The 14,083-nt window shown below is 39.7% G+C and overlaps 1 protein-coding gene across 2 annotated transcripts in view; it reads left to right on the top strand.

Annotated features, from left to right (window-relative positions):
* The window catches only part of XIRP2 (xin actin binding repeat containing 2), a gene marked incomplete at both ends in the record, with an annotated part of 265,489 nt that extends 254,368 nt beyond the window's left edge, over positions 1-11,121 (top strand). Inside the window, 2 exons of one of the 2 annotated variants that reach the window (XM_079782429.1) lie at positions 2,127-2,260; positions 9,627-11,121. In XM_079782429.1, the coding sequence (XP_079638555.1) occupies positions 2,127-2,260; positions 9,627-11,121 (1,629 nt within the window). Of the gene's footprint in view, positions 1-2,126; positions 2,261-9,626 lie in introns of those variants that run through there. The other variant, XM_079782428.1, reaches the window with a different exon arrangement.
* Between the last annotated feature and the right edge of the window lie 2,962 nt (positions 11,122-14,083).

The raw sequence follows: 14,083 nt of genomic DNA, 5'->3' as shown, positions 1-14,083 counted from the left end.
ATTGAGTTGAAAGGAGTTAACTTTCTCTAATACCACTGGGTGTGTGTTTTTTAACCTATAACATATTTTTCCACCTTTTATAAACCCCAAATGATAGCTCAATTGGCCTCATTCGCAAATGTGCCTGGACACTACATTTTAAAACTTTAATTATATTTGGAAGGAAGAAGATTTAAAACATAAGAACTTAGTACATTTTTTTTTTAAATTGATTTTATAAAAAAAGGAAGAGAGAGAGAAATCAGTGTGAGAAATATCAATTGGTTGCCTCCGCACACATCCTGACTCGTGATCAGAACCCGCAACCTAGGTACATGCCCTGATGGGAATTGAACTACAATCTTTTGGTGTATGCGATGATGCTTCAATCAAGTGAGCCACCTGGACAGGGCAGAACTTAGTACATTTTTTAACATCAGAGAACAGCTCATTTATTCATATTTCCCTATATTTTACAATTAATGAGGCTTCACAAGAAAAGGATTTGACATAATTAATGTGCATCATTAGTGTAGTCCATTCTTTTAGACAGATTGAAAGAAATAGCAAGCTTAAAAATAAAAATTGCTGAAACTAATAATTATGCCTCTATCTTATTTGCAACATATGTGTCTAGTGTATCAGGTTAATATGATTTTGTAATGTGCTTGCTTCTGGCATAATTAAGCAATTAATTTCAAATTCTCTGTTTATTAGGAAGGTAAAAACATAGAAAATGCACACACACAAAAAAAAAACCTGTTATTAAATATAGAATTGTGTCCCCTACTACAACCGAATAAACAAATGAGAACTTTCAGTAGCTTAAATTGAGCCTCAAAGCCTCAAAGTATATAGGGTGTCCCCCAAAAATGTACACACAGGTTAACAGCTGATAACTGTTAAATGAAAATGAAATGTATTTTAATAAGCACTGCCTTTATAATTATCCAAAGGGTGTGCATGCATTTTTTGGGACACCCTGTATATTTATTTGTATTTTAAAAAAGCTTGAGCATATGTGCTTTTACATATAACTAATATGAAAGCTTAGTTATTCTCACTGGATCATTGTGAGGATCAAAGCAATGCCGAGGTGAAAGTTCTGTGTCAGTTTTGAATCACTAGGCAAACACTGGTTAGTAATATAGTTACTATTATTCATCGGAGCTAGCATTCCTATGAGAGCAGCAGCATGTGACTATAGATACTTCCAAGCAAGGGAAGAGGTAGGGAGATTATAAAAGGCAGCCATGCAAATCCAAAAAGCCCTGAAATATAAAGCCATTTAGCTTGAGTGCAAATGGCCTTGAACATTTCAATGTAATCAGGAATCTCATTGGATTAAAGTTAAGAATTGCTGTGATAGAGTCAACACTAAGCCATCAAGAAAATATTTAAACAGCCTTCATTGGTTTGGCTCAGTGGATAGAGCGTTGGCCTTCAGACTGAAAGGTCCCAGGTTCAATTCTAGTCAGGGGCACATGCCCGGGTAGTGGGCTCGATCCCCAGGAGGGGGCGTGCAGGGGGCAGCCAATCAGTGATTCTCTCTCATCATTGATGTTTCCCCCCCCCCTCTCTCTCCCTTCCTCTCTGAAATCAATAAAATTATATTTAAAAAAAGAAAAGAAAATATTTAAACAAATACAATGCCCTCAGCTAAAACAAAACAAAACAAAACAAAAAAACAACAACAACGATATGTACATATTTTTGAAAAATATCTGCAGAATGCTTTAAAACATAAAAGCTTTGAACCAAGTGAAAGGTAAACCTTTATATACATGGAAAGTTTAGTTATCTAGAATGGTAAGTGCTCTTGGGACTTCCCATGACTGAGTTGACTATATATTCTTTTTAATGTAGTACAGTTAGTGAACTTGTTTTGCTCCTGTATGCATACTTAAATAATAAAAGTCAACTTGTACAATGTATAAAATAGTAGAGATGCTAGAGTAAGGTTGATTGTAACAGTCTCAGACCCAATGTTAGATTGGCTTATGTCCAGAGAGGCAATATCAGGACAACAGTCTTAGAGCTTTCTACTTTAACGGCATGGCCAGTTAGTATGCTGCTGCTGTTTGTTTTGTTTTTTCAATGTGGTTGACAATAACACTAAATAAGCTTTTGTAAATTTTTATTTTCAGAAACTGCTACTCCAAGACAAGGAAACATGTATACTTTGTCAAAAGACAGTTTATCCAATGGAGTGCCTCACAGCAGACAAGCAGAGTTTTCATAAGTCCTGCTTCCGATGCCACCACTGCAACAGCAAACTGAGGTAAAGGTTGTGTGGTCTGTGGTACAAATATGCAGCAGCCTGCAGTGTACTTATAGCATCACGTCCCTAGGAAAATGTAGATTTTTCCAGATCTTGCTGCCATTAATTATGACACAGCCACAAAAGGGATGTGTCATGTTCCTTTATGCTTTGGTCAGGTTGGCTGTGACCATCTTCCTTTTGAAATTTTGCTTTCCCAGTCAAACAAAGAAGGGTTCCTTTTGTGTGGACATGGAGATCATATAGATAAGGAAAATTAAGAGTTACTGTGCAAATCGGGACTTTTAAGTTACTACTTTAGTCTAAAGTCTAGACGCTACATAGGGAATCAGCAAACTTTTCCTGTAAAGGGCCAGATAGCAGATAGTTTCAACCGTGCAGGTCATGCTATTTATGTTGTCACTCAACTTCCAATGGAGTGGGAAAGCAGCCATAGATAACTAAACAAGCAGGTGTGTCTATAATCTAGTGGGCCTAGCTGTATTCCAATAGAACTTCATATGCAGAAACAGGTGGTGGGAGCTGGAGTTTACCTATGCCTAGGCTATTCCATGTAAGGGGAAAGAAAATAATTTAGAATAATATCAATGTAAAGTCAGATAAATACTCTGTATGTTCTCTGGTGAAACATAAGACCTTACCAACACAGTTATAAATGCACTCGTTTTCCAAAACTCTTGTAATAAGTGCATTGAAATGAATGTGGCATTTGGTGTGGCTATAGTCTGAAATACTGAAATGTAATTATTTGCTCGATACAATGTGCATCTTTCAGACTATATCTTTACTGACTTTACTCAACAATGTCAAACACTCCTCTTTGCAACATTTTCCCCCTTTGTTTCCATGACACCAGAGTATAATGGTTTTCCTCTTACCTGTGAGTGTTCCTTCTCAGAATCCTACGTGGGTGATTCTTTCTCTGTCTATTCTCCAGATGATAGAGTTTCTTAGAATTCTGTTATAGGCATTTATTCTTTCTCACTATTTATATTCTTTCTTATTTATCACATCCACATTCATAACTTAAATCATCATCCATGTGTCAATAACTCTGAAATCTGTGCCACTGGCCCAGCACTTTCTTCTGTGTATCAGACATTTATATCTAAACTAGAGGCCCAGTGCACGAAATTTGTGCAAAGGGGGGGGTGTCCCTCAGCCCAGCCTGCACCCTCTCCAATCTGGGACCCCTCAAGGGATGTCTGACTGCCTGTTTAGGCCTGATCTCATTAGGATCTCAGTAGGATCAGGACTAAACGGGCAGTTGGACATCCCTCTCACAATCCAGGACTGCTGGCTCCCAACTACTCGCCTGCCTGCCTTCCTGATTGCCCCTAACTGCTTCTGCCTGCCAACCTGATCACCCCCTAACCACTCCCCTTCCAGCCTGATTGATGCCTAACTGCTCCCCTGCCAGCCTGATTGCCCCTAACTGCCCTCCCCTGTTGGCCTGGACACCCCTAACTGCCCTCCCCTGAAGGCCTGGTCCCCCCCAACTGCCCTCCCCTGCAGGCCTGGTCCCCCCAACTGCTCTCCCCTGCAGGCCTGGGTACCCCCCAACTTCCCTTCCCTGCCAGCCTGGTCACCCCTAACTGCCCTCCCCTGCAGGCTTGATCACTCCCAACTGCCCTCCCTTGCAGGCCTGATCCCTCCCAACTGCCCTGGTCACCCCTAACTGCCCTCCCCTGCAGGCCTGGTCCCCCCAACTGCTCTCCCCTGCAGGCCTGGGTCCCCCCCAACTTCCCTCCTCTGCCAGCCTGGTCACCCCTAACTTCCCTCCCCTGCAGGCTTGATCGCCCCCAACTGCCCTCCCTTGCAGGCCTGGTCCCTCCCAACTGCCCTCCCCTGATGGCCATCTTGTGGCGGCCATCTTGTGTCATGGGTGCAACCATCTTTTACCACATGGGGGCAGCCATCTTGTGTGTTGGAGTGACAATCGATTTGCATATTACTCTTTTATTAGATAGGACTAGAGGACCTGTGCACAAAATACATGCACGGGGCGGAGGGGGGGAGGGGTGTGTGTGTGTCCCTCAGCCCAGCCTGCACCCTCTCCAATCTGGGACCCCTTGAGGGATGTCCGACTGCCCATTTAGGTCCGATCCTGGTGAGATCAGGCCTAAACGAGCAGTTAGACATCTCTCTCACAATCCAGGACTGCTTGCTCCCAACGGCTCGCCTGCCAGCTTACCTGATTGCCCCTAAATGCTTCTTCTTGCCAGCCTGATCACCCCCTAACCACTCCCCTGCCAGCCTAATTGACGCCTAACTGCTCCCCTGCTGGCCCAATTGCTCCTAACTGTTCTCCCCTGCTGGCCTGGTTGCCCCAAACTGCCCTCCCCTGCTGGCCTGGTCACCCCTAACTGCCCTCCCTTGCCAGCCTGGTCACCCCTAACTGCCCTCCCCGGCAGGTCTGGTCGCTCCTAACTGCCCTCCCCTGCAGGCCTGGTTGCCCCTAACTGCCCTCCCCTGCCAGCCTGGTTGCCCCCAACTCTCCTCCCCTGCTGGCCTGGTCCCCCCTAACTGCCCTCCCATGCAGGCCTTGTCCCTCCCAACTGCCCTCTCCTGCAGGCCTGTTCCCTTACAACTGCCCTCCCCTGTGGCCATCTTGTGGCAGCCAGCTTGTGTCCACATGGGGCCGGCCATCTTTGACCACATGGGGGTGGCCATCTTGTGTGTTGGAGTGATGGTCAATTTGCATATTATCTCTTTATTATATACGATAACTAGTATATCTCTCCAATTAGATTCCTCATGAGACTAGCAAATTCAATATGCCCCATTATCTTCTCTCTACCAAAATTGCTTCCTTGACTTCATGGTCTGTATGCTACTCTCTCAATAAATAGCATTAATATTAACTCAATGGCTGAAAAATTAAGTTACATTTGACTCCTTTCTCTCCTTCATTCCCTACACCCAAGCAATGACCAAGTCCTATAATTTCTGTCCCTCTTGAGCTATATACACTTTGCTCCATCTCCATGGACCAGGCATCTTTCAAGCAAGTATCATCTCTCACCTGTACTAATGTAACAGCCTTTCTAGCAGGTTTGTCACCCTGCCTCCAGAATATCTCACTACCATCACCACCAACAACAACCTACACAATGCCATACTCCATGGCATAATGCAAATGATCATTCTAAAATGTAAATCTGAGGTCATTTTTATGAAGTTTCCTATTTAAAACATATAATGGCTTCCTCTATCAAAAATTAACATCTTAATGTGAATTAAAAGGCATTTAAGGATCATGCCCCTTCTGATCTCTCAGCACCCCTTCCTACCATTGAATGTTACTTTTCATGAGACTGGATTTCTTTCAGTTCCACAAAGTCATTACTTTTCTCTCTCATATCTATCTGGTTCCAAATATTATTTCCATTCCTTGTAGGGGTTTTCAAATGCCTCCCCTCCAGCTCTCCACCAGGCTAATACCCAGTCATTCTTTACATTTCAACTGAGACTGCATGTCTTCAAAAAAAGCCTGCTTTGACCCCCATATATGAAGCAGGTGTCCTTCCTCTGTGCTCCCAAAATATCCCCTGTGCTTGCTCCATCCTTAACACAATCTAATATAATTCCCCAATGTAGGAAATGTGTTAATGTTTGTCTTTCCAACATCTAATAAAGGCTGGGATATAATAAGAGTTTAAAAATTTATTCAATAACTGATATTTATAAAAATCATTGTACAAAGAACCACAGATACAGAAAACCAATCAAATCAAGTATATGGCTCAATAATTATTACAAAGTGGCCCTGGCCAGGTGCTCAGTCAGTTAGAGTGTTGTCCTAATATGCCAAGGTTGTGGGTTTGATCCCCAATCAGGGCACATACAAAAATCAACCAATGAATGCATAAATAAGTGGAACACAATGTCTCTACTTCTCCCTTTCTCCCCCTCCCTAAAAAATAAAGATAAAATCTTTAAAAAGTTACTCTAAAGTGAACATTTGTAGCCACTACTAAGGTCAAGAAATACAACATTACCAGACATTGCAAAAGGTCCTTCCATGTTCCCCACCCAAACATAATCCACTCTTCTTTCCTGTAAATGGTGTCCTTTTCAATAATTACTTCCTTGCATTTTTATAGTTTTTTACCCAGATGTGCTTTCCTAGATACTATACTGTAGTTTATTCCATGTTTAAAAACTTTGATTATATGGCTTTTAATTTTTTTTTAAGCTATAGGTTTTCCAACCATTCCTTTCATGCCTTGCAATTAATCTGTGAAGAATCCAGGACATTTGACCTGTAGTTTTCCACATGGTCCTTTCTCCTCTGTATTTCTGATAAATTGTCACCTGAATCTAGATTTTGGTTTTTGTAAAGGAAGGTTTGATGCCTTTCACAAGAATATAGGGAGTGTTGGCAAGAATACAGTAATCACATATGTCTTTTTGTCTCTTGTTTTGTGATCATAGCAGATATTGAAGCTTAATGCTTATATTCATTAATTGATGTTTGCAAAATGTTGATATTCTATTTTTGTTCCTTCTTTTTCATTACTAATTCGAATATTTGTATAGGAGATGCTTCCCCTCATCTATTATTTGGTTTCATGGTGGTAGCGTTGGTGGAGGAAAGGCAGAAAACATGTATCATTTTTTCTTTTACTTACTAGTTTTGCCAATGTATCAATAATTTAGTCAATGATATCATGAAATGGTCCCTTATCTTCCTCTAGAAATTACCAATTTTAAAATGTTTTTAGTATCTTTATAAACTCACATTTACATATATTTGATCAGGTTCAATCAGATGCAATTATTATTATTACGATGCTAAAATTATTCTATCCCTGGAGAGTGGATGTGCCTTCAAGTTCTATTCTCAGTCTTTTTGACAAAACCTTAGTAGTCTTTGATAGTTTCCCTGTTATCTGATAGGACTAGTTCCATGCTCATCTACAGCCCCAGGCCTGGAATCAGTCATTTCTCCAAGCCTTGGTTTCTTTTAGTGAGAAATGGCATATTAAGACAATAATTTCAATGCTCTTTCTACTGGGTTGGTTACTATTTCTAAACTTTTTTAGTGTTTAGAGCTGATACAATGATTTTCAACCAGTGTGCTGCAAAAAATTTTAAAACATATAATACCTGACTAGCCAGGGACCCTGATCTCTTTTCCCTTCAATTGTCAAATGAAAAATGACAATAGCCAACACAACAATAACTGTCTGGTGTGAATGCCCTGTGTTAAACCATTAATATATAGGTCATATAATAGAGTTTCATCTTTTTGGTCACATCACATAATAAGGTTGCATTTGACAGAAATCCTTATATACAAATACCAGAGGCCTGATGCACAAAATTTGTGAAAGAGTAGGCCTTTGCAGCCAGGGGTGGCTGCCTGGATCCCTCCCTCACAGCCATGGAAGCTGCAGCCCTGGCTTAGTCCGGTCTAATTAGTATATTACATTTTTATTATTATAGACTAGAGGTCCAGTGCACGGTTTCGTGCACTGGCGGGGATCAGCCTGCTGTGGGAGTGTTACTCATCCTGGTCAGCCAAGTGGTACTCCCACTGTGGGAGCACACTGACCACCAGGGGGCAGATCCTACATTGAGTGTCTGCCCCCTGGTGGTCAGTGCGTGTCATAGCAACTGGTTGACCGGTTGTTCTGGTTGTTCTGCCATTTGGCCGCTGGGCTTTTATTTTATAGGACTAGAGGCCCAGTGCACGAAATTGGTGCATGGGAGGAAGGGGCTCCCCTCAGCCCAGCCTGGACCCTCTCCAATCCGGGACTCCTCAGGGGATGTCCGACTTCCGGTTTCGGCCCGATCCCTGGGACATCACTCTCACAATCCAGGACCACTCGCTCCTAACTGCTCACCTGCCTGCCTGCCTGATCACCCCTAACTGCGCCCCCCACCAGCCTGGTTGCCCCCAACTGCCCCCCCTGCCAGTCTGGTCGCCCCTAACTTCTCCCCACCCCTGCCAGCCTGGTTGCCCCACGCAGCCTGCTGGTCAGTCGTTTGGTCATCCCTCGCTAACCCCCCTGCCGACCTGGACGCCCCATGCAGCCTGCTGGTCAGTCATTTGGTTGTCCGTCACTAACCCCCCTGTCAGCCTTGTCACTCCACGCAGCCTGCTGTTCGGTTGTTACTGTGAGGGCGTTGTGACCAGTTTGCATATTACCCTTTTATTAGTATAGATAACAACTTTCTGTAATATTTGCTTTGATGCTTTTCTGTTGCTCATTTTTATGTAGAATTAGTTTTCCTAAATCTTATAAGTAGGCAAATCCTGGATGGTTTTCCCAACTTCACAAAGCTGCCTCTTCTGGAATTCATATTCTGTGATGGCTTGACTTCTGGGATTTCCTGCCTTGGTTCCTCTCCTCCATGTTAGTCAGGAAATTCTGTTTAAATTCTGTCATCATTATCCAACTCAATTTTGATTCCATATCTTTTTTTTTCATTGTGGAGTCTTGTTTTAAAAGGATATTCGATGTGTTATTTCTTAGTGTTTGACTTCTGCTGCCTCTTCAGTCTTTTTTAGCATAGACCTTATACTCACTGGCAAAACCCCTCCTAGTTTCAGCTGCTGTGCTCTGATTGGCATGTGATACTTTCCCTGAAATACTGCCTGGCTATTTCGTGGTCTCATATTTTCAGGTCCATCCAATATCTTTCTTGTTCCCTCTGCTATTACCCATACAGATGCAATTATGCTAGTCTCATAGTTGCTGTTGGTTTGTCCTTGATTCCTTGCATTTGGGGGCTGGTGAGGATATCTTGTCACTTAGTTTTGTTACAAATTTTATCCAGGGGTTTTGAGTTTTACTATCTAGTTGATTTACCTGTTTTTATATGGAGATTCAGAAATATTAAAAAATTATGCTGCTGCTTTGGATTAAATTTGATTTTAATTTTAACAGGTACTCTGTTGATCTCCCCCAAAAGGCCAGATAAATGAGTGCATAAGCAAACTTTCCAATTCATTCAAAATCCAATTACCAAGGAAATTCAAATAGTTGAAGTTTGTGTGTGCTATTTAGGATTTATTGAAAATTGCAACTCCTCACATAAATCACCGAGTTAGCAAATATTAGTCCTATCGTTTTACACCAGCTATAGCTACATATGCATTGGACTATAATACCTATTATGTCAATACCTAACATACAGCATGACATTCTAAATACTACTAGACATGCATCATGTAGAGTATTAGTGGTAACTATTATCTAACAGGAATGCTCAATTAATAAGCACATTTCTATTGCCAGTAAGGTAATTGGACTGAATCTCTGACTCATTCTTGAAATAAATAATTTCCAAATTCCCTATGAATTTGCCGGGTATATATGGAATACTAAATTTTTTCTTTTGTTCTTTTTGGCAGTTTGGGAAATTATGCATCACTTCATGGACAAATATATTGTAAACCTCACTTTAAACAACTTTTCAAATCTAAGGGAAATTATGATGAAGGTTTTGGACACAAACAGCATAAAGATCGATGGAATTGCAAAAATCAAAGCAGCTCAATGGACTTTATTCCTAAAGAAGAATCAAATATCTGTAAAAACAGTGAAGAACACACCCCCATACTTGGAGAGCTTAATAAACATTTAGCTGCAGATGACAATGAAAGGCAAAGGGATGATTTGAGAAAATTCAGGGAAAGGGGAAAATTAAAAATCATTTGGCCCCCTTCTAGTGAGATGCCTAAGAAAACCTTCCCCCTTGAGGAGGAACTCAAAATGAGTAAAGCTAAATGGCCTCCTGAAATGACAACCCCTACACCCACTGAATGGAAAAGTGAATCCCTGATGGAGCACGTTAAAACTCTGGGAAATAAAGGACAAGAGCAAGATAACATTTCTTTCCTGCAGTCCTATCTGCAGTCCATCCATATGTGTCAGAAAGAGGCTGTTGTAGGAATCAAAGAAAAGGAAATGTACGAAGCAAGAAAAGATGAGAAGGAAGGAAATAAGAATGTGCAAGATAAGCTGAATGAGGCTGAAGAGACAAAGAACCAGAGGAAAAGTGAAATGGATCTTAATGCCAACAGTAATGTGGTTGTGCAGAGTGCTGAGAGGGAGAAAAGTGAAAAAACTAATGAACCTGATGGTGCAAAATTTTTCCAGGTTACCAACACTGATGATGAGGTGGTGCCACAAAATCACAAAGAGAATTTGAATAAGAATAATAATAACAATTATGTAGCAGCCTCGTCTCTGAATAATTGCAGGCAGAAGACAGCTACTTTAGGATTTCCTAACCTATTACCACGGTCAGGTGAAGCAAACTACACTGCAAGTAAAGATCAAATTGAAAATTTAGAAAATGCATCTAGAATCTCAGAGTTACTTGGTATATTTGAATCCGAAAAGACTTACTCGAGGAATGTACTAGCTCTGGCTCTCAATAAACAGGCAGCCAAAGCCACTGTGCAGTCTGGCCCCAAATCAGGCCTCAGTGGTGGGTTAATAGTAGAGGCAGAAAGTTCAATAGCCTCTTCTGACACAAACATTTTAAACATCAAAGGAAACCGTTCAAATAACAAAAGCCTACACTTCTTCTTTTCTAACACTGTGAAAATTGCTGCTTTTTCCAAGAAGAATGAGAACATTTTTGAGCCTGATTTAATAGATTCTGTAGGTCAAATAAAAAATATGCCATGTTTGTACCTGAGAGAATTTGAGAAGGACATCAAACATTGGCAGCATGACGAAACAATAGGTGCAAGACACGTCAGTGGAAACACAAGTTTCCATGCTCTGAGAAGTGGATGTGCAGCTCAGCCTACGTTTCCCAAAGCGAAGGTCCAGTCTGGACAGCTCACCGTGGAAGAGCAAATTAAAAGGAATAGGTGCTACAGTGACCCTGAGTAGAACAACTCTGGCCACTCTCGGTCCACATTCAGGCACTGAGACATAGCCTTGTCCTGAAATAAGACTTGGGATTTTGATAACCTTTTGTTGAACTTGTAAATGTAATGTTCAGAAATCTCATATCTACCACAATGGGATATTCATTGTATGACATTATATACTGTTTTCCGGAATCGGTTTGAATCTACTTTTATTCTGTATAGAATGAAGAGGTGAAACACTATGGCTATGTTTTCCTGTCATATGGCACTTAAGCATATCGCTCTGTTTTTGAACATGCCAGATAACATCATTGGTGTGATTCTATGCTGCTGATATTTATTACAACACTTATACTGTCTCTATAATTTCTGCTGAAATAAAATTTAATTACCTGAGCTGCAAACAAAACCTCTTCTGTTACTTTTTTCCACATATGTTGTCATTCTAAGTATATACATGGTCCATGATTTAGGAAGTATTTGTCTTGTGGCATGTATTTAATACACACATGTACACACACACACACACACACACACACACACACACACATAATCCTGGAAAAAATAAAATACTGAACCAAAGCTACAATATTATTAGAAAACGTAAAATTTTATTTCTCATTTTAAAAACAAAAGGATTATCATAGTTCTTTAAATAATTGCCTATGTTAAATTATCTTGAAACATGTCTATAAGCATTTGATGAAAAATATTAATTTTCCTCTAGAATAATGTGGAGTTGGTACTCAGAAATTAACTGAACTGAAAAGGTTTTAGACTTTGTTCAAATAAATTATGCACATTGCACATTTTATTACTTACTCTTTGCAACTGACAAATATACAAACCGTACAATATACTTTGTCAGGCTGGATGCATCACTTTCCTTAGATGACATATGGGAGTTTAAGAAAACTAAAATATACTTAAGAAATCCAATACTATTGTATATAGTAATAGGTATTGATTCACCCTAATTATGACAAATTTTCCAGCAAAATCGCATTTTTAGGAACTAAAGTATAGCTAAATACACAAATAAAAAACTAAGTAAATTTTCTTATTGTTGCAGACAGTTTGCTAGGGCTGCCATAACAAAGTACCACAGACTGAGCGGCTTAAAAAAACATCAATTTATTTTTTCACAATTCTGGAGCCTAGAACGCTGTGATCAAGTTGACAAGTTAGTTTCTTCTTCTGAGGCATTTCTACTTGGCTGGTAGATGGCCATCTTCTCTCTGTACATGGTCATCCTTTCACATGGCCTGTGTCTAGGTTTCTTCCTCTTATAATGACACCGGTCAGGTTAGATTAGGGCCCACTTTAAAGACCTCATTTTATTTTAATTAAGTCTTTATTAACTATCTCCAAATATAGTCATGTTCTGAGATACTAAAGGGTTAGGACTTGAATATGTCAATTTTAGGTGGACACAATTCAGCCCCTTAACGGTAGTAATCACGTTTCACCTTTAGGTGTGGTTTAAAATACATGTTTATTAATATTATAAAACAACTTTCCAATAATTTCTCACTTTGGATTTATATCCCAGAACTATGTCATATATAGAATTATGCTATAAACACTAATATTTCCAGGAACAAAATTCTGTTTCAAAAGAATCAAGATAAGCCTATGGTAGATCATACGCTTTACCAGAGGAGGCTGTGTAATGGCAGAGCTTGGCACATAAGGAGTTTTGCATTATTTATTCATGGCTAGGACTTCCAATGAATCTTACAAAAATGTTCTATTCCCCAGAAAATAGTGCTGAATTGTCTTTTACAGCTTTCACACAATCAATCCCTGTTGCAGATTTGGGGCTTTGGGCAGTACCTTCTTTGGATGGAGACAATGGTTTTCCCATAGTGCAATGAAGCTGCAGAATGCAAACCTGCCACCAGTTTACTAGTGGTAATGTGCACCTGGCATGTTTCCACCCAAACTAACAATTTTCAATAAACATCTCTAGGGTAATTTCTAAAGGCACATTAATTTTTTAAAGACCTGGAAGATAGAAAAAGAATACTTTTTCTGCTGTGTTTTGATAATTCCTAAACTACTGGCCACTATCCAATTGAGTAGAAAAGTTTTCCCATTGCTAAGAAAATGAGCTTATAGAAAGACAATCACAGATGTTGAAATGAAAGAGAAGTATAATACATTTTTTTTCTCTCTTTCTAGAAATGTTATTAAGAACCAAGGGCAATTTCCAAATCTAATGTAAAAGTTTTGAAATATACAGGTATTAAGGGTAATGTGAAGTCTTATTTTAGAAAAATTGAATTGATGTGGAGATCACAAATGGGCCGGGAACATGATACTCAGATTCTAAGTAAGAACCATAAGAGCCTATGAGAGGTGCTGAAGAGTGAAGAGTCTCAATCACCTGGAAACTAACTCGAATAGAACACAAAAAATAGTTTTGGATAAGCATAATCTAAAAGTAATTTAATCTCACCTTTGGTGGAGTCCTTCAGAAAGACTACTTTAAGCTACCTAAAAAGGTCCATTTTCTGTGGAGTTTTCTCAGAATTGTTTTGATGAATTTTAAAACTTTAGGTATTTGTATGCAAATGAAGTGATAGAGAGAAAATAATAATATTAGGATATCTACAATGTTGTCTTTATCATTTAGTATAATACATTTTTGTAGGAAGTAAACTGATCTATAGCAAGCCTGACAAATAAACATTACGGTGTCACCCAGACAACAGCCATTTCATAAACATTAGGGAGCCCTTGGTATGTGTTGGCAGAATGATTGTTTTTAAAAAGGATAAATCATGCTTTCATATAACTTCTTATACTGGAAAGAGAGCCATTCCAAAAAAATTACAGTTGATGCTTATGGATATGAAAGAAACCAACCCAGGAAAATTTATAACCACAAAGAGTTCTCTTAAATTGGAAGACGTCAGAATAACAGTAAATAAGATGGAAAATGTTCAGGTTTGAAAGCTGTCTTCATTTTGCCACAG

This window comes from Cnephaeus nilssonii (genome assembly GCF_951640355.1).
Source record: "Cnephaeus nilssonii genome assembly, chromosome: 10".
NCBI classification, from domain to species: domain Eukaryota; kingdom Metazoa; phylum Chordata; class Mammalia; order Chiroptera; family Vespertilionidae; genus Cnephaeus; species Cnephaeus nilssonii.
Note: the sequence above shows the minus strand (reverse complement) of the source record. Positions and strands in the feature narration are given on the sequence as shown.